Source organism: Malaclemys terrapin, chromosome 5 (genome assembly GCF_027887155.1).
Source record: "Malaclemys terrapin pileata isolate rMalTer1 chromosome 5, rMalTer1.hap1, whole genome shotgun sequence".
Taxonomy (NCBI): Eukaryota; Metazoa; Chordata; order Testudines; family Emydidae; genus Malaclemys; species Malaclemys terrapin.
This window is the reverse complement of record NC_071509.1, coordinates 53,299,061-53,319,291: the sequence shown is the minus strand read 5'-3', so window position 1 is coordinate 53,319,291 and position 20,231 is coordinate 53,299,061. Positions and strand designations below refer to the sequence as shown.

Genomic DNA, 20,231 nt, shown 5'->3' with positions numbered 1-20,231 from the left:
CTAACAGAGCTATGCCCATTTACACATGCAGAGGATCTGGCCCACACTGTTTCAAAATACGACATATTTAAAATACAGGCATACATATCAGTAACCCTAGATTTAATATTCTGGTGTAACTAACAGCAATGCTTTTGGATTGCAGCATCTAAAGAATACTGACAATATACAATCTTTAACGGTGTAAAGAGATCTCAGATGTTTTGTCAAGCATGCTCCTATTTTACCTCTGGTTTTACCTCTTTCCAGTTAATGGTCATCAGTGTTTCATGTAGTCTTCTCTCTGCAGGTGGCTCCATCAGCTCCTCAGTTCCTGAAGATAAGGGCGCTGGAACAAGGTGGCATTTTTGTGAGTTTCTGTGATTAAATCTGTTGTGAAGTTGTCCTTCCCAATGTGACACAATGAGTCATTGACAGAATTGGGAACAGAACCCAGGAGTCCTGACTCCAGGACATTCCCTCCTTTACTCTGAGCTTTTATACCAATAATACATTTAGAATTTGGGCAACCCATACCAAAAGTCATTGGGTGCTTTAGCAAAATATTTTCAAAACTCTTTTTAACTTAAATAAATGTTTAAAACATATTTTTAAAAGTTCACATTCCATACACATTCCAGGCAAAGAGGTAATTAAGTGTGACGTATTCTTCACTCTTAATTTCTACCCATAGTACTCTGAAAACTACAGTGATAGAGGATAGGTGGTGAGACACAGTATCTGCTGTGAATGGCATAAGAAAAAACTTCTGTTAATCTACAATTGTCCTGAGAACTTTTCATATCAGAGTACAGCAATGAGGCAACAGTGGCAGAAATGAATGGTCATGTTTTGAACACTCCATGGCTCCTCCTTGCATACTTTTGGGAGACTAGCACTGACAACAACCTTTGTGTAGTGCTTGAGCTACAGGGAGGGCAGAGACCACATTGGCTAGTCCCTGGGTACAAGTTTCTCCTCTACATAAAATCTAGAGTCATGTGAAAATTACTTTATGTTAGTGTTTAGCAGTTTGTCCTATCCGACCCCACCAAAAACAAACAAACAGGATATTTAAAAATTATTTTAATGGTCACTTGTAAATCAGTCCATAGATCATTCACCTCTATATGTTTTTTTTCTGATATATGCCCATAGGCCCAGATTCAGAAGCACTTAAGTATATGCTTCACTTCAAGTAAATGAGAATTCCCATTTAAGAAGTCAATGGGCTTAAAGCACTGTTTAAAAGTAAAGTGTATGCATTAGTGCTTTCCTGAATTACAGTCTGTATTTCCCACACTGAAATACCGCTGTGACTCTCCTTCCTCTGAAAGCAAGGGGGGGGGGGGGTCACTTATCCCCAGGGATTACCAAGGAGAAGAAAACAACTTTTAAAAATTGAAATATTGCACTGCACTGGAGCAGATATTCCATCAGAGAGCACATCATTTGGCTTATACTTTTCTTGCACTGTATTAAATTGCAATGGTTTCCACTTAGAAAAAAAGTCATACAGTTTGTCCCTATATTGAATCATGTTAACTTTTTAAAAAAGTTCTTTATCATTGTAGGGTTTGGCAGAAACAATGGACAAGTTTTGTAGCCTTCAGTTCAGCTTGGTAAGAAGCTTGGAAGGGAGGGTGGTAAAATGTTTTTGCTTTTATTTATTTATTTATTTATTTAGGTTGCGTTTTTAACCAACTGAACATATTATTTAAACAGAAGCAGGAGCCATTTTGCACTGAATTTAGAAAATGTGTATATAGAAAAATGTTAGCAGTCTGAACTTAAATTGCTGTAGTTTGGGCTGAGACCATATTCAGTTCCAAAATAAATATAAAAAAATAGGCATTTCCAATAATTGTGAGCCTGTCACAGTAAAGCTTGTGTGGTAATTGCCATTCACCCAGTAGGACTTGTTCTTAGTCTGAATGTTCCTGTTTCTTTTTATAAGAAAAATGAGCCTGAAAACTAAAAGAAGGAGAAACTCTCAAGGAAATCAGCTTGAATTGTTTATGTGCTCTGTAGTCTTCACCCCTGGGCTCTCTCCCTCTTTGTGATTATGCAGATGTGAAGAAGAAAGTTGTGACTGGGTTGGGAAAGAAGAAATGGGTGACAATAGTCCTCATCCTCTCCATTACCTGCATCAATGGTCACTGAAATAGACAAAGCTATGGCTTGTGGTTACCTGTGACAGCTCTTGTTCTCCAACATATTCCTGAATATAGTTTGCAATTTATACACCATTATATCCCACTTAATAAAAGACGTGGGGAAAAGAAAGAGAAAAAAGCCCTCTCTACACAAGCCATACTCAAGAAGGATATAAACTTGATCTTGGCCAAACTGGATTTCAGTATATTTTGGCAAACACATCTGGATGAGACCAAACCACTTCAAAAAGAATACGCTCTATCCTAGGTCTCTGCCTGGGATAAAGCATGATTGTTAAATGGTTAAAACAGAATTTTAGCTACATCCACACCGTCTGGTGAAACTAGTCTGACCTGCTTAGATTATAATGGAGTTTAAACCACATTTAAGCATGGTAGTCACAACACAGTTGTTATAGCCGTTTAGATGGGGCCTATCATACTAGTTTAACAAGTGGATGTTATTCCAAAAAGCAACTGTCTCAGCTATTCAGTGGTTTTCAAAAACAAGCTGCACATTGCATCTCTTGAGTTCACAAAGATTGCATTACAGCTAAAATACTCTCAAAGCCTCCCAACAACATCAATTTTCGGTAGTTTGATCATCATTGACCAAGTGTCACATTTTGGGGTGCAACCCAGACCAGTGAAAGGTTGTTTCACTGCTTGTCCTGTAATCCTGAGTGCCTTAAAACACTCTGCTGCTGTTGCTTCCTGTCTGAACACTCCCAGCCAGCAGACAAGCATGCACTGAGTGTCTGTGTGTTAAGCAGCCCTAGTTCAGCAGCTCTGACTCTAGCAGCCTGCTTGTTACATAACAGCCACACACTGAAGTCCACCAGCCTTGGTTACTACTAGCCTAGTGACCCACACACACCCCCAGTCCCAGGTTTCCCCATAACTGTCTGCCCTGAAATGTCCAGTCCTCTCCTGGAACATTTAGAGAAGTAGTAAGGTCCATTGCTCTTTTAAAGAGACAAAAACAGCAATGTGTTGCTTTAACTGGATTTAATAATCATTTCAATTCAAACACAAACACTGGATTAGTTTAGATTAAAAGTAAAACATAAACTTGTTTACTAACAGAAAGAGAGTGGATTTTAAGTGAGTTCAAGTATAAGGGATAAAGTCAGAATTGGTTACAAGCAAATAAAAGTGGAAAGTGCTTTCCAGTTACTAAGACTTAACTTCAGCAACTTACAATCTTTGTTCAAGGTAGTTTCCCCATCAGTCTTCCAGTCCCAGAGACTTCAACCTCCTTGGTTGAAGGACCCATTTTTCTAGGCTTGCCAGAGCTCTGGCCCCTTGTGTCTGTCTAGTGATGGAGTCAAGATGGCTCCTTCTCTTTCCTAATATCTTCACAAACTCACTGTTTTGTCCCCAGATTTAGGATTACCTCATGCTGTCCTTTCCTTCCTGTGGATTTCCCATCCCCATGCTGATTTTTATGTAAATGGGGCTTCCATTGTTTTTGGTCACACTTTGCTTATTTTCACTGGGGATAGGTAAATAGCTGCCTTTCCTCCTGTCTGGGGGAAAACCTGTTTCTCCCTGTGTTTGGTCACAGACTTTAAAGCATAGTATCACTGAGTATTCATGTAGTGTTAATACATACATTTCACAATGATATTAATCACCAGTGTATCATTTGCTTTCATAAAAATCCTTACTTGATACCCTTTTATAATACAGTAATATTGTATACAATCAGTTGATTCAATTACTTATCTTTTGAGGTTCAGATTCTCTGTCTATAGACTAGAGGCTATCTCCTCCGCTCACTAGATTGATGGCTTTGTTTACCTTCTATATAAATGTGCCTTCATTGTCTCTGCCTGACAACCAGGCAAGTCAGACAGACAAATACTCATTCCTTTGTCTAGGGCAGACTGGCTGAAGCATTGCTTGCCAAACACATTTTAAGAATATAATTCTAGCACATATCCATAACTCTTTGTACATACCCTATACCTACATGCAAAAATATTAATGATCAATGAGTTTTCAAATGAATTATATCATGCCACCTGTTGGGTATATATCATGACAACAGTTTGTTAGGTGTAGTAAGTATGTCAGGCCTGATCAGGTTCTTCCCTCAGTACACTGCTCATCATTAACAGATAAGCTTGTTTGGTAATAATAAGCCGTGTACTGAAGAAAGAACCACAGATACTTCTCTCCTTATTGGCCTAACAGCTGCTCAATAAACTCAAAGCTTAAACACAAAGAAATGTCATTTCTTCAAGCTATTATGAATTGGGAAAGAACAACTATAAAGAAAATAGATTGAGTACTGAAGTAGGGACTAGGAGTCGGAGAGGTAGGGATGATTTTAACTGCTCAGTTTGCATCCTATTTGGCAAGTGTTGACATTTTTGCTTTCTCTTCAGAGCCTTGTACTGTTGTACATACACACTAGTACAGAGACAACTAATGATCCATTCTGTAGAATCAGGGCTTGACTTGTACCAGCAGATCAAGGATACTTGCTTGTTGTCTTCTAAAACCATCATTTTTGTCCCAGTAATTTTTTTATTGGTTTCTCCAGTACATTTCTATAAACCCACAAAATTGTATTAAGAGTCTTACAGTCTGGAACTAGTAGAGTTTTATGTGATGAGCAAATTTATTTTATTATGCCACAGTCAGGAGTTTACTTGTGATTATTTATCAGTATGTTGTTAAGCAAATGAGTACTTGGGGTACTCGTTTGCTAATTAATAATGAAGCAAAGACAATGTTTTAAAGAGCTCAACTTTTCATGAATCTAGTAAATATGGGACTCTTTCTCAATGTTTTATGGATGCTGCCATTAAATCATACATTGAACATATGGCCAGATTTTCAAAGATGTTGAGCACATACAACTCCCAATGACTTTACTAGGAACACCTCTGAAAATCCAACCAGTAGATTATGGTTATAGACATACTGAAAGGCTATTCAGAAGCATTCATTTTCTGGGAAAATAGAGATTCTGTTCCATTATAAAAGAATATCAGATTTTTTAATTTCATGAACATATATAAATAGATATACATGATAGGTTTAGAGAGAGATGATAGAGATAAAAATGTTAAGTGCTTTTAATAGTAATGAAATAAATGGATAATAAATTAGAAATAAGGAATGTTTGCTTGTGAGGGCAGTGGTGTTATGAGATTAACATTAGATAAAAATGAAAAGTACAGAAAGTGACATTTTCCATTAAGAATATAAAAAACATTTAGTGTCAAGATAGAAGTTATGTGACTGGCTTACCATGCTGACCAGTATTGTTTCATTGTTTGCTTGTTCTCCCCTTCTCTGCTGTTGAATTCATCTGTTGTCTCTCACCTTATACTGCAGTGTGGACTGTGGAGTTGTGTGTGTAAACTATAGAGAGCATCAGAGTGTTGGGTGTAACTACCTATTGTGTACATTGCTGGCATGAACAAATTCATAGCCCTGTTTCAAAGAGTATGTTACCAATAACTAGGAACCTCTTCATTCGTGCCAGCACTGTCCATGCAGGGCAGTTACAATGCAACACTTTAATGCACTTTGCAATTTACCCCACACCTAGGGTTACCAGATAGCAACTGTGAAAAAATAGGACAGGGGGTGAGGGGTAATAGGCGCCTATATAAGAAAAAGTCCCAAAAAACGGGACTGTCCCTTTAAAAACAGGACATCTGGTCACCCTACCCACACCTCCCATATTCCACACTGAGGCACAGGGTAGACAAGCCCTTAGTTAAAACTGAATAGAGAGCTGTAAGGGTATGTCTACACTTCAATTGCACAGTCACAGCTGGCCGATGCCAGCTGACTTGGCTCAGGCTAAGGGGTTGTTTGATTGTAGTGTAGACTTTCAGGCTTGGGCCACTTTTAAGAGCCATTTTTAAGAGCATGTCAAACAGTGTGTTATTTTAGAGCGCACTGCCCTGCCCCAACCAGTGTGACCTCAGATGCACGATGCATGTGAGGTCACAGTGGCTGGGACGGAGCAATGCGCTCTTCAGAATGGCATCTGATATCAGACAAAACCACATCCAGTTTTATCTGAGTATTGAATGGGGGACAAATCCTAGAAAAGAAAGACTCCTGGTTTAATCCAGATGAGTGGCCTGCCCTTTGGGAACAGCTGTCCTCTTCTCAGCTGCATCTGATTAGTTAACAAACTGACCCTTATGGGGGCAGGCCACCCTGCTACGAGAGCTTTAAAAAAGTGTTACACACATGCTAAGTATGACATTTGTTTTTGAGGGATGATATTCTTTCCATTGTTAAGGTTGCAGTCAGTGTCCATAAGCCCTATATAAATTTGGCTTAGCAAATCTGGTTTGGCCTGAAAACTGACAAATTTCCCTTAAAAACTAAAGAGAATGTATCTATTTCGCTGCTATCATTTTAAATCCAAGCAATTGCTCTAACCGAATCAGCATTACTCTCTGTGCAGAACACAGTATGATAATTCTATTTAATCCTAGTTTAAACTATCACTAAATTCATAAATGTGAACTCAGATTTCATTATCCTTAAGATAAAAAATAAACCCAACCTTTTTTAAATGAGGAAAAGATATTATTTTGGATAATAGAGTTTTTGGTCTTTTCCATCTGTGAGCTACAGAAATAAAACATAATGGATGGGCAACTCTTACATGTTGTCTTTATCAACTTTCTGAACTGATTTTGAAAGAATTCTTAATGTGATACATAACGTAAATACAGAACACAACTCCCACCTGTTCATGCTCTCTGTATGTGTGTATATATATCTCCTCAATATATGTTTCACTCTATATGCATCTGAAGAAGTGGGCTGTAGCCCACGAAAGCTTATGCTCTAATAAATTGGTTAGTCTCTAAGGTGCCACAAGTACTCCTATTCTTTTTGCAGATACAGACTAACACGGCTGCTACTCTGAAACTGTAATAAATGAAGATGCATTTATAAACCTATTTGTAATTAATAATTTACAGTGCAGATATAGGAAGAGAGAACAGTATGAAGTTTTAGTACTGCCTAGAAACCAACACAGTTATTCTCTGGTTTTGTTTTTTTGTTTTTTCTCTCCCACAGATCAGTGAAGGAGCGGAGTGCATTTTCATTCCCAAAAAACTTTTTCTAGACAAAGCACCTGTCAAGTCGAGAAAGATGGCTCTCGAGCTGGTGAAAAGCTACCCCTCAGAGAGCATAATTATGGAGAACTATGCTAGGCACCAAGCTTGGAATACCTACAAGGCCAAGCTTATTGGACAACAGCTTGAGAGACAAGCTATGCCAACTTCAGCTCGCTTTTCTTTTTAAAAGATGTCTATAGTAGCTGCCTTATGGCCAGATACTTCTTCTGTTAGTGAATGAGATAATGATGATTCTCAAGCATGTGGCTAATGGGGAAATATGTAGTGTCCATGACTATATACACATAGGATAATGCACATGTTACATGCCTTTTAAATAAAGTTTGTTCCATTGTATGGAACTGCAAATGTTTCTGTTCAATAGGCCTGATCCTAAGAGCCAACAAAGACTCCAATGGGAGTTGTTGCCCTCGAAGATCAGAGCCTAAAAATCACCTGTATTTGTCCTACATTTCTCTTTTAAATAGTATGTCAAAGTTCCTACCTCCTCCACCACCACTCCAGGTCTGTCACCAGTCTCATTGGTCTGGCCACAGTCAGTATCTGAGTATCATTTCTGTGGCCACAGTGGAAACAAAACAGCCAACACACTGTAATGGAGATTTTAGTCTTCTTCTACACTGTAAAAACTCATGTTAGACGGATGCCATTATAAAAACATTGATAAGCCTCTTGTAAACAAAAATCAGGGGAGCAGACAATCAAATACCGTGCGTTGCCAGTTAACCATGATGGGGAATGGATGGAACAATAGAAGAGGTAGAGCTGAGGCCGATATTAATGTTAGTAGACTAAAACAAGGAGTCCTGCATTTAGAGGTATATGCTTTATATTTCTTCTTTCCATTGTTGTCATAGGAAGGAATGATTCAGACTACAGAGTTGGGAGTTAAAGTCCTGAGTTCGAGCTTGCTATTAATTCACTGCATGGTCTTAAGCAAATCATTTCACTTCCTTGTCTCAGTATCCCTATTTGTAAAGTGGGCATAACAATCTATTTCACAGAAATGTTGTGAAGATAAATTACTGAACATTTATATAGTGCTTTGAACATATCGAGTGTTATATACAGTATGCAGAGCTGCCAGTAAATCTCCTCCATCTGCAGCTTTCTGTATATTCAGCCTTGTGGGGATTAATTTTTATCTCTGCAAGGCCTTTGCAGGCCTGTCTTCTGCTCTTTCTATAGCATTTCTTGTGCAAAGGAAAGACCCAGTGTATGGCGACTGCAAAAAGGAATGGCCTAGTAGAGCTAATAATCTCTGTGCCTAGCCCTGTGACAGTGTGCAGAAGGGCAAGAGAAGGATGTAAGGAGCTTGTCCTCACCTTGTGTGACAGGAGAGCAAAGGACCACAATTGCACCTGGCTCAGTGGTCAAATGGAGAAATAGAAACTCCATAGGGTGGCTTCCCTTCCATCTCAGTCAATAGAGCTAGCCAAACACTGTACTGTTGGAGGATGTAGCAACAGTCATTATTGTGCACCTTCCCTCAGTGCTCCTGACAGCATGATGCTTGCTCAAAAGTGAACTCAGAAAAGGAGGGAAGAGACAGAAGCAGAGGAAATCAAGGGAAGTGGGGTAAATGCCATCCCTTCAGAAACAGCAGGTCTCCAGGAAGAGCAACTGTCCTGATTTTAAAAGGAAAAAAAGGGGAAAATATCTTAGTAAGAAGGGACAAATTTAGCCCTGGTGTTAGGTACCCACTTTAAATTAGGGCTGAATTTGTTCCCCACACTTTACTTAAGTTATCCTCCTAACAGAGAGTGGAGAACTTAAATAAGAATTTCCATGGGGACATCCTCAGAAATATATTGCAAAATCAAAACATTTAGTTCCAAGAAAAGCACTTGGGTGACAATTAGGTATCTATCACGTTTAAAAAACAAACCTTAAAAGTGATTAAATTAATAGTTAATAATGCAGCCCTCCCTTGAACACATTGATACCTACTTTTATCCCTAAATGAAGTCATTTAAAACATGTTTAATCCCAATAAGTGTGTATATAGTTTATTCAACATTCTCAGAAAATGTTCACATTGTCAATTTTCAGAGTAACAGCCGTGTTAGTCTGTATCCGCAAAAAGAAGAACAGGAGTACTTGTGGCACCTTAGAGACTAACAAATTTATTAGAGCATAAGCTTTCGTGGACTACAGCCCACTTCTTCGGATGCATCCGAAGAAGTGGGCTGTAGTCCACGAAAGCTTATGCTCTAATAAATTTGTTAGTCTCTAAGGTGCCACAAGTACTCCTGTTCTTCTTTTTGCACATTGTCAATGAGACTTAGCCTGAATGTAAAAGCATGAGAAGTTTTTTCTTTGTCTTAAAGTTACAAAAAGGGATCAAAATCAGAACCTTTGTTACTACCTTAACACCAGAGAAGCTCTGCTAAATCACTGTCCCCCTCTGTCACTTGATCCCTTGTGGACGCCTGTGCTAGAAATTTTGAAAATCTATTTGTGAAAAAGTGATTGTAAGAGGGTGTACCTGGCCTTTGCAGCTCCCTATTGGAGGCCCGGCAGCCCTACTACTCCCCACCCCAGGAAGCAGCAAAATGGGAGGAAAACAGCAGCAAAAGTGGGTCCTCCAGGCCTGCATAAAGAGGCCTCCCTGAGGCAACCATCTTAGAAACTAGAGAGACCTGTCTTTCAAGGGGCTAACAGGGCTAATGACAGCCAATCAGAGCCCAGATAAAAGGGGCGGCAGGGCCTTAACGGTTCAGTTGCTGCGTGGGAACAGAGAGATGAGGGAGGGTGCTTGTCTCTGGCCAAAGATGCTTGAGAGCTAGCTAATGGTTGTTTTCTGGCTGCATTTTGCATAGCTGGGTTTGTAGGGTGAAAGGGGACCTGAGAACCTTAACCCTGAGATAAGGGTGAAGCTAAATGCAGGAAGAGGCCCAGGGAAATAGCAGCAATAAACTGAATCAAGTATGTGGCTGATGTTTTAGGGTCCCTAGGTTGGAACCTAGTGTGGTGGTTGGGCCTGGGTTCCCCTACTGGCCACAGGTAAAGTGGCATAAATTGGGCATAAATGAGGGGACAGGGCTTAGTTGGGAGCTGCCTGAACAAAGTGCTGTGTTTAAAGGGCCCAGAGTCAGGGCTGAAGACCCTAGTGAGGGCAAATAGATTGTATGTTGATTTAACTCAATACTCTGGAAGAGGTTCATTTGGACTTTGTGATTTGGCTGGAGAGTCAAACCACCGAAGACCCTGCCAAGATTGATTGGTAGCCTCTAGGGGGACCAGGGGTGAGAAAAGGACTATAGTACCACACCCTGCTGCTTGGAGGTGATCCAGAGGTGAGTGCCCTATTACAGTGATGGAGCAGCATAATGCGACCCACAAGTTTGTTTTTTCACAATTATTTTAATTACCATTTAAGATAAGTTTCACTATTACATTCACAGAAGGAGAATACAGCATACAGCTATTGAAAGATATGAAATGTTGAATTCCCCCCGCCACCCTAAATTTAGGAAAAGATACTACTCAGCTATAAAATGTCCACTCATCTATCCCTTCACTGCTCCCCAATCACATCTCTAAAACAAACAATTAGAAAGTTTTGCAACTGAACATTGATTACATGAGTGACATTTTTCTGACCTTCTTTCTCTCCCCCAAGCAATAGGCAGCTTTTAGCCGCCTGCTTCCACTGGCCCTGTATAGAATTATTGGATTTCCTCAGAAAAGAAACCAAGAAGTTCTGGATCTGAGACTATTATTACTCCAAGGTTTCTCAGAGAACAGCCTTGCCTATGCTGTCCATTCACTCAGTGTTATGGACCATACAAAACTGCTTCCACGAGACATTCCCTTGTGAGCAAATTATCTCCATCCGGAAACTCACTGCTGGTAATTTTGGTTGCAACTTCTTCTGAAAAGAGGATTAGAGCAAAATCACTAGCATCTATAAAAAAAACCAAATGCTCTTTATCTAGTCTTGTTTTTCTTTTAATTTTTATCTTACAATCAGTGAAATAATTGATTGTATTTATTAATATCATATATAGAGATGTTTGCTTGTATTCTAATACGAGCAACTGTTTTCCTGGGCTAGAAAAATGAGGGAAAGGACAGTTACTGAATGGAGATATGTGCAAATATCAAGGTAGTGAGTTGATAACTTAATATACATACCTAAAGCCTTCCGCCCAATGTGAGTCTACAAAAGAAAAAGCAAACAGGATGCCTAGCAACAAATGCTAGAAGAATTGGTTATGGAGCAGTTCGGCAATCAGGGAGTGCACACCACAAGGTCCTGTGATCCAGCCTCACGACTTCATATGAATAGGTTAGGAAACCTAAGCACAGTGCAGAATTGCAGAACTGTTCATCTACTGCTACAGAAAATCCGGGGCATGCATGCCTATTAACATAGACTGGTATTCTCAAGGGGGACTTAGGCTGAGCATCTAACTTCTAGAGGCCTTGCTATCAAGGGGAATTCTCAACCCCGAGTGAGGTGCCCAGGCTCCCCACACAAGGCACTGGGAGCATTAGGTACATAAAAACAGGATTCACAGAAGCCAGTACACAAAGCAGAGAACTGCCTAAGCTAACCAGTTGGAGATGCTGAGGGAAGGGGGTGGCCTAAGCCCTGCACTTCAAAGAGGCCAGGTTTACATTACATAGTTTTATTGACATAGGTACCACAGTCAAAGTTGTGAAAAATCACACCCCACTGCCAACATAGCTATGCCAGCAAACCCCCAACATGGACGCAGTTATGCCACCATATGAGTGCTTCTGTTCACATAGCTAATGTCTTTGGGATGGTAGTATAGTTATGTTGACAGAAAAACTCCTTTTGGCTACGTGATGTAGCTATACCAGCAAAGCATTTGTAGTGTAAACAAGCTCTAACTCTGGGCTGGAGGAAGATACCACCTCCACTTGGGATTCACAACTGTGAATCTTCTCTTGAAATTAGGAACATAAACCAAGTTAGTCCTTTTTGAAGAAAAACTGATGAGGAGGTGGTTCCCTGTGACCAGATGCACCCCTGTATTCACATCCTACACACTAATGTAATATTCTTTGTACAAAATATGCCTTGTGAGGTATCATTTGGAAACTAATAGCTCAGTGATCAATTATATGGTGAAATGTAAGTAGCAACATTGTATGTAAAGTTATGAACAAAAACTGAAATTATCATAGGACTGGAAGGGACCTCGAGAGGTCATCTAGTCCAGTCCCCTGCACTCATGGCAGGACTAAGTATTATCTAGACCATCCCTGACAGGTGTTTGTCTAGCCCGCTCTTAAAAATCTCCAATGATGGAGATTCCACAACCTCCCTAGGCAATTTATTCCAGTGCTTAACCACCCTGACAGTTAGGAAGTTTTTCCTAATGTCCAACCTAAACCTCCCTTGCTGCAATTTAAGCCCATTGTTTCTTGTCCTATCCTCAGAGGTTAAGAACAACAATTTTTCTCCCTTCTCCTTACAACAACCTTTTATGTACTTGAAAACGGTTATCATGTCCCCTCTCAGTCTTCTCTTTTCCAGACTAAATAACCCAATTTTTTCAATCTGCCTTCATAGGTCATGTTTTCTAGATCTTTAATCATTTTTGTTGCTCTTCTCTGGACTCTCTCCAATTTGTAGTGAAGCACTGGAATGCGTTACCTAAGGAGGTGGTGGAGTCTCCTTCCTTGGAGGTTTTTAAGGTCCGGCTTGACAAATCCCTGGCTGGGATGATTTAGTTGGGAATTGGTCCTGCTTTGAGCAGGGGGTTGGACTAGATGACCTCTTGAGGTCCCTTCCAACCCTCATATTCTATGATTCTATGATTCTATACACTGTTGACTCATATTTAGTTTGTGGCCCACTCTGACCCCCCCGATCCCTTTCTGCAGTACTCCTTCCTAGGCAGTCATTTCCTGTTTTGTATGTGTGCAACTAAAAAAAAGCCTCATCCACCTCTTCTTCCTGGAGAGGTGGTCTGTAGTAGACCCCTACCATGACATCACCCATGTTTTTCACCCCTTTTATCCTTACCCAGAGATTTTCAACAAGTCTGTCTCCTATTTCCATCTCAACCTCAGTTTCAAGCTGTACCCTTGTATACCGATATTCTAGTCATTCGTATTATCCTGTGATGCCAACTATGTCATAGTTGTGTTTATTTACTAGCATTTTGAGTTCTTCCCGCTTATTCCCCATACTTCTTGCATTAGTATACTAATCTAAGATACTGATTTGATTTCCCCCCCAGTTCTGTCTTGTCTCTCCCTTATCCCTGCTATAACAGCCCATGTTCCCCCCGAATTCCAACTCTTCTCCCAGGTTTCCATGTTTTTGACTTACCTGTGGGCTTTGGTCATCTGCCCCCTTTGAACTTAGTTTAAATCCCTCCTCACTAGGTTAGCCAGTCTCTATCCAAATATGCGCTTCTCCTTCCTCGAAAGGTGGACTCCATCTCTGCATAGCAGTCCTTCTTCCTGAAACAGCATCACATGGTCAAGGAAGCCAAAGCCCTCCTGCTGACACCATCCTCACAGCCAGGCATTCACGTCCAGGAGGCAACTGTCTCTGCCAGGGCCCCTACCCTTGACCAGAAGGATCAAAGAGAACACCACCTGCACTCCCAACTCTTTCACCCTTACTCCCAGAGCCATGTAGTCACTTCTGATCTGCTGAGGGTCATACCTTGCAGTATCATTAGTGCTCTCATAGATGACTATCAAGGAGTAGTAGTCAGAGGGCTGGATGATCCTTGACAATCCCTCCGTAACGTCCTGGATATGTGCCCCTGGCAGGCAGCATCCTCCCGGAATGTCATGTCAGGGCAACACATGGGTGTCTCTGTTCCCCTCAGAAGAGAGTCACCAGCCACCACTACCCTACGTTTCCTCCTGGGAGTGGTGGCTGTGATCCTCCCAGCTTTGGCGGTACATGGCTTCTCCTCCACCACCACTGAAGGTGATTCCTCATTGCTTGTTGCCAGGGCAGCATAATGGTTTTCCGTCACCATGGTGGGTGGGTTGGGAGTAGGGGTGGAGCACTGCCTGCTGCCAGAAGTAACCAGCAGCCAGTGTCCTCCCTGTGACAGAGCCATATCCTCCTCCCCTGGCAGTGTGACAGCAGTCCTCTGTAGCTGGATAGCTTCCTCAGCCTTGGATGTCTCCATGTGAATACTCAAGGAATTCCTCGTGGGCATGGATGCCCCTCAGCCTAGCCACCTCCTCCTGTAGCTCTCCCACCTGCTTCCTGAAAGATTCTACCAGCAGGCACCTTTTGCACTGGATGGTACCCCCAGCCTGGCTTTCTGTCAGTGGGAAATGCAGGCCACAATCTCTGCAAATCCACACCAGGATCTGGGTAGAGGCATCCATGGTTAGGTTCATCCATGGTTAGGTTCTGGATACAGGCGCAGGTGGAGGAGACAGGAGCAGCATTGGCACTGGTGATGCGGCCTTCCTAACCATAGCAATTATATTATGTCTCCCTCCCACAAACTCCCTCTCTAGCACCCCTTGGTCACTTAGCCCCTGGCTTTTAAGGCCTTTTCTCCTAGGTCAGCCCTACCCCCTCGTTAATCACACAGGGGAAGGGTGATCACAAGGCTGATTGAGGCTGATCAAAGATGATCAAGGATGATCCAGGCAACAAAGGCTCAAACCCTCCCCAGACACACAATCCCAATTGACCCGAAAGAGAAATAAGAACATCCCAAGATTAGTACTCGCGCCTTGTTCATTCAGCAAGGGGATCTCCTTCTTCCCGCCTCAAACATCCCTGTTTGTGGGCCCCTGTTCACTAGCTCCTGAAATGCGTTTACCAGACAAGTCTGGGGAGGGGGTAAATGTGTTTCTTAAAGACAAGGACAAGCTGATGCCTCTAGCCAGGTGTCATCAAAGTTGATTGGCAATCACCAGTCAAGTGGCCATTCTTTAGCAACAAAGGCAGGCGGGAACAGATCGATCTGCATTTTAGCAAACAACAAGAAGGAACCTCTTTCACCATGAGCCTCTATATCACTGTCCTCAGAGTGGGAAGAAACTTTATCTAAGGGTAACCCTCACAAAAATGCATTTCAAAGGGCAACTGGACTATAAAAGTGAGTGGAAAAACACCCCAGGTTTTCTTTCTCCCCCCCCCCTTCACCTAAGACGACAAAGGAACCACTTTTGGAGGGGTTCTGACCTGAGAATTTGGTCAGCCCTGTTGCTGGGAACATGTGGTAAAGGTTTTACCTTGAACCAAGTCTAGTTTGTTAAATTTTAGTTACTAGAAAGCATTTTATTTTTATTTCCCTTGTAATCATTTCTGACTTTAATACCTTATGCTTGCACTCACTTAAAATCTATCTCTTTGTAATTAAATAAACTTGTTTTATTTTTTAATCAAAACTAATGCAGTGTTGTGTTTAAACTGAATTGTTTGGTAACTCCAGTTGAAGTATCAAAGTGTTGTATCCTGACCCCTTACAGGGGCAATGGACCACTAACATCTGAACTGTCCAGGAGAGGGCTGGACCACGCAGAACATGTTTTGGGGGAAACTTGGAACTGGAAGTGCACTGGGAGTCCACCCTGCAAGTAGTAACCAAGGCTGGTGAAAGCCACAGTGTGACTGGAGTGGAGCTGGCAGGCTGCAGCTATACTCAGACACTCAGGGTGTGGCCTGTGTGCTGTATGGCTGTTCATGAGCAGTCCAGGTAGGGGCCTACAGCAGCAAAAGCATTGTGAGGTACCCAAGGTTGCAGGGCAAGTTGTGACTCAGCCCCCTCACTAGTCTGCACCCTGGAACATGCTAGCCACCTTATACTATATATTGGAGTGGTTAAAGCACCCAGCCAGGATATGAGAGACTCAGGTTCAAATACCCTCTGTGACTGCTGTGCAGTAGGGACTGGAACTTGGGTCTCCCACCTCCCAGGAGAGTGCCCTAACTGGGGCTTTGTCTATACTAGCATTTTTGACGGTCAGGGTGTTAAAAAAAACACATCCGTGACCGACATAAGTTTCATAAAAGCGCCAGTGTGGACAGTGCTTTGTCTGTGGGAGAGCATCTCCCACTGACATAGCTACCGCCGCTCCTTGGGGGGGTGGTTTAATTATGCCAACAGCGTATTTAATTATGTCTGGCACTGGACTTGGTGTCGGCAAACACACACACTCTAGAAAAGGGAAAGCTATCTCATATCTTATACCCGTGGAGAACTGTAGCGAGTCAGTCTGATAACTAGCTAACCTAGTGGTCAGGCAGTGGCTTCCCAGTTCTTTCCAGATTGTTCTAAGGAAGGCCCCAACTGGCTGGTATGTGGTGGGCCTCAATCCCTGAATGCCCCTTCCACATCCCTTAGGGTTCTGTCACAGTGGATGTGTGTAGGGGACCAAGGTAAGGGGATGCAGGGACGCCCACTCCACTGAGTCCCAATCCAGAGATGTTACAGTGTCTGGACCACTCATTGGTCCACTCCAAGTAATATTCCCCTCAGATAGCTTCCAACTGGGGTGGGGCTCCTCCATTTGGGGCTTGGTCATAGATTTAGGAGTATCCACGTAGTTTGCCAGTGGGACAATGTCTTGTTTCTCACACTCTCTTGTGTATTTCAAACTCCCAAAGAGGTGGGAGGAATCAGGATCACTACTTCAAGAGTAGCCTTAACAATGCTATTGCTATTCTTCTCATAGAACATTAGGGTTGGAAGAGACTTCAGAAGGTCTAAGGATGGAGATTCCACCACCTCCCTAGGTAATGCTTTCCAGTGCTTCACCACCCTCCTAGTGAAATAGTTTTTCCTAATATCCAACCTAGACCTCCCCCACTGCAACTTGAGACCATTGCTCCTTGTTCTGTCATCTGCCACCACTGAGAAGAGACGAGCTCCATCCTCTTTGGAACCCCCCTTCAGGTAGTTGAAGGCTGCTATCAAATCCCCCCTCACTCTTCTCTTCTGCAGACTAAATAAACCCAGTTTCCTCAGCCTTTCCTCATAAGTCATGTGTTCCAGCCCCCTAATCATTTTCGTTGTCCTCTGCTGGACTCTCCAATTTGTCCACATCCTTTCTGTAGTGGGGGACCCAAACCTGGACTCAGTACTCCAGATGTGGTCTCACCAGTGTTGAATAGAGGAGAATAATCACTTCCCTCGATCTGCTGGCAATGCTCCTACTAATGCAGCCCAATATGCCGTTAGCCTTCTTGGCAACAAGGGCACACTGTTGACTCATATCCAGCTTCTTGTCCACTGTAACCCCCAGGTCCTTTTCTGTAGAACTGCCATTTAGCCAGTCAGTCCCCAGCCTGTAGAAGTGCCTGGGATTCTTCCAGCCTAAGTGCAGGACTCTGCACTTGTCCTTGTTGAACCTCATCAGATTTCTTTTCGCCCAATCCTCCAATTTTTCTAGGTCACTATGGACCCTATCCCTACCCTCCAGAGTATTTACCTTTCCCCCCAGCTTAGTGTCATCCGTGAATTTGCTGAGGGTGCAATCCATCCCATCATCCAGATCATTAATGAAGATGTTGAAAAAAACTGGCTCCAGGACCAACCCTTGGGGCACTCCGCTTGATACCGGCTGCCAACTAGACATTGAGCTGTTGATCACTACCCGTTGAGCCCAACGATCTAGCCGGCTTTCTGTCCACGTGATAGTCCATTCATCCAACCCATACTTTTTTCACTTGCTGGCAAGAATACTGTGGGAGACTGTATCAAAAGCTTTGCTAAAGTCAAGGTATATCACGTCTACCACTTTCCCCATATCCACAGAGCCAGTTATCGTATCATAGAAGGCAATCAGGTTGGTCAGGCATGACATGCCCTTGGTGAATCCATGTTGACTGTTCCTGATCACCTTCCTCTCCTCCAAGTGCTTCAAAATGGATTCCTTGAGGATCTGCTCCATGATTTTTCCAGGGACTGAGGTGAGGCTTACCAGTCTGTAGTTCTCCAGATTCTCCTTCTTCCCTTTTTTCCTCACAGCTCCTGGTGTTAGCCTCACTTCCTGGTGCAGTCTGTAGCTCCTTCCCTTGGGCTATCAGTGCCCTTTTAAACTATCCCTCCATCTGGAGCATGCCCTCCAGCTGCTGAGGAGTTGTGCCTCCATAGCCCAGTACTGCTCTTTTCCTTTGTCTGGTTTAGTGTGGGGTCTGTAAACTGCATCACAAGGACACAAGTCCAAATCAATTTACTTTTAACAATATAAGAAATCACGAATAATCGTTTGCTTATATTAGAAATGAATATGGTATATTGCAAACAAATGGTGAATCAGTCAACAAAGTTTGAAGTGATTATTTTGAAAGAATGATGAGTGAGGAGAATCCCAGGGAGGAAGTAAGAACATGTAAGCCAAACCAGGGCATGATAGATTGCATGGAAGAGGTGGCAGAGGTACTTAGGAAAATGAATAAGGAGAAAGCATCTGGGCCAAATGAACTACCCATAGCTATGATGAAGCTATTGGGAAGGGAGGGATCAAATATCTTACAAGTTTGTTCAGTGACATTCTTAGAAAAGGAAAATGCCAAATGAATGGTGTAAAAGCTTTGTGGTGCCCATTTTCAAACACAAAGGGGATATTACACTTTGTGCTAATTATTGCCTGATTTAGCTAATGTCATGCTATGAAACTATGGGAGAAAATTATTGAAAATTGTCTCCATGGAATGGTTGAAATTTGGAAGGGTCAGTATGGATTCGTGCTAGGAAGGAGCACAGTTTACGCCATATTTGCACTATGAATCCTCATGGGAGAAGTTCAGAGAAGAGAAATGGCAACTGAATATGGGATGTGAGGACCTGAAGAAGGCATATGATTGTGGTATACCAAGAGAGCTAGTTTGGTGAAGTTTGTGATGGAGAGGATATGAAGGATATGTCTGTCTGATCCAGGATATGTATGATGGAAAGACTACCAGAGTCAAAACTAATGGGGCTACAGTAGAGAATTTCCAGTAAATGTTGGCCTGCATCAGAGGGTCAGTGTTGAGCCCCTTTTTGTTTGCAGTTGTCGTGGATGCGATAAGTGGAGTATACAAAGGGAGCCACTAATGACTTAGTGATACGTGCTGAAGATTATGAGACCCTGCAAGCCAACTGTGTCTCCTCCCCAAGTGTAGCTGTCCAGTCCAACCCCTCTCGCTAACAGGTTGTGATAGCTCCCTGGGCGAGCAGCAGCTCCTTGCACAAAACATTGGGGAAGATGATTGTTCCTCTTCCCAACAGGAAGTGTCAGATCAGTTAGCTGCCAGGTTGGCTAGTTGTAGCTGCTGTTTGATGTCAATGATGCTGTGAGCTCTCTTACAGGGGAATAGCACAGATATTATTACTGACATTAATTACCATATTTTATCATTCCAGATTGATTAAAAAAATCCAGGTGTTAATTATATACCATATATCTATACATGTGTCCACAGCCATAGATATATTCATATATACACTAAAGGAGCCCTATTGTACCTATTACTGCTTCTCAATTTCTAAATAGGTGCATAAGCAAGAGTGCCTTCTTCATCTGTGCTTGCAAGTGTAATGTAAATTTTCCCTGCCCTTATCATTCCAGACTAGATTATCGCACCATTTTTAATTTGGACCTATGCTTGACCAGTACAAACTTTAGCATGTGCAAAATGCATCTGTCCACTTACTCACCAGCAGTGTGCACAGAAGGCATATTGCAACTCTAGAGGCTGCACTTGCTGCCAGTAGATTTCCAGGTGCATTCCAAAGTGTTAGGTTTGTTCTATAAAACCCGTTACAATTTAAACCTGGGGTGACAAAGGAAGCTTCGCAACTGGTGTAAATTGTCATAGTTCCATTGCTGAAGAGCTATGACAATTCACACCAGTTGGAGATCTGCCCCTGAGTAGCTAAGTGACCTCTCTTTTTGGGCTCCATCCTGCAAACATTTTCTTATGTGAATAGTCCCACTGATGGCAACTACTTGTATGAATGATGGTTTGGGGAAGCAGCCACTTGGTGTAATACCATGCCAACTG

At 42.2% G+C, this 20,231-nt stretch overlaps 1 protein-coding gene across 1 annotated transcript in view; it reads left to right on the top strand.

The window, feature by feature from the left end:
* LOC128837692 (uncharacterized) overlaps positions 1-7,557 on the top strand; it is a 73,301-nt gene extending 65,744 nt beyond the window's left edge. The window contains exons 11-13 of the mRNA XM_054029023.1: positions 290-349; positions 1,554-1,601; positions 7,206-7,557. Coding sequence (XP_053884998.1) covers positions 290-349; positions 1,554-1,601; positions 7,206-7,433 — 336 coding nt within the window. The 3' untranslated portion in view covers positions 7,434-7,557. The remainder of the gene's footprint in view (positions 1-289; positions 350-1,553; positions 1,602-7,205) is intronic.
* Positions 7,558-20,231: the final 12,674 nt, after the last annotated feature.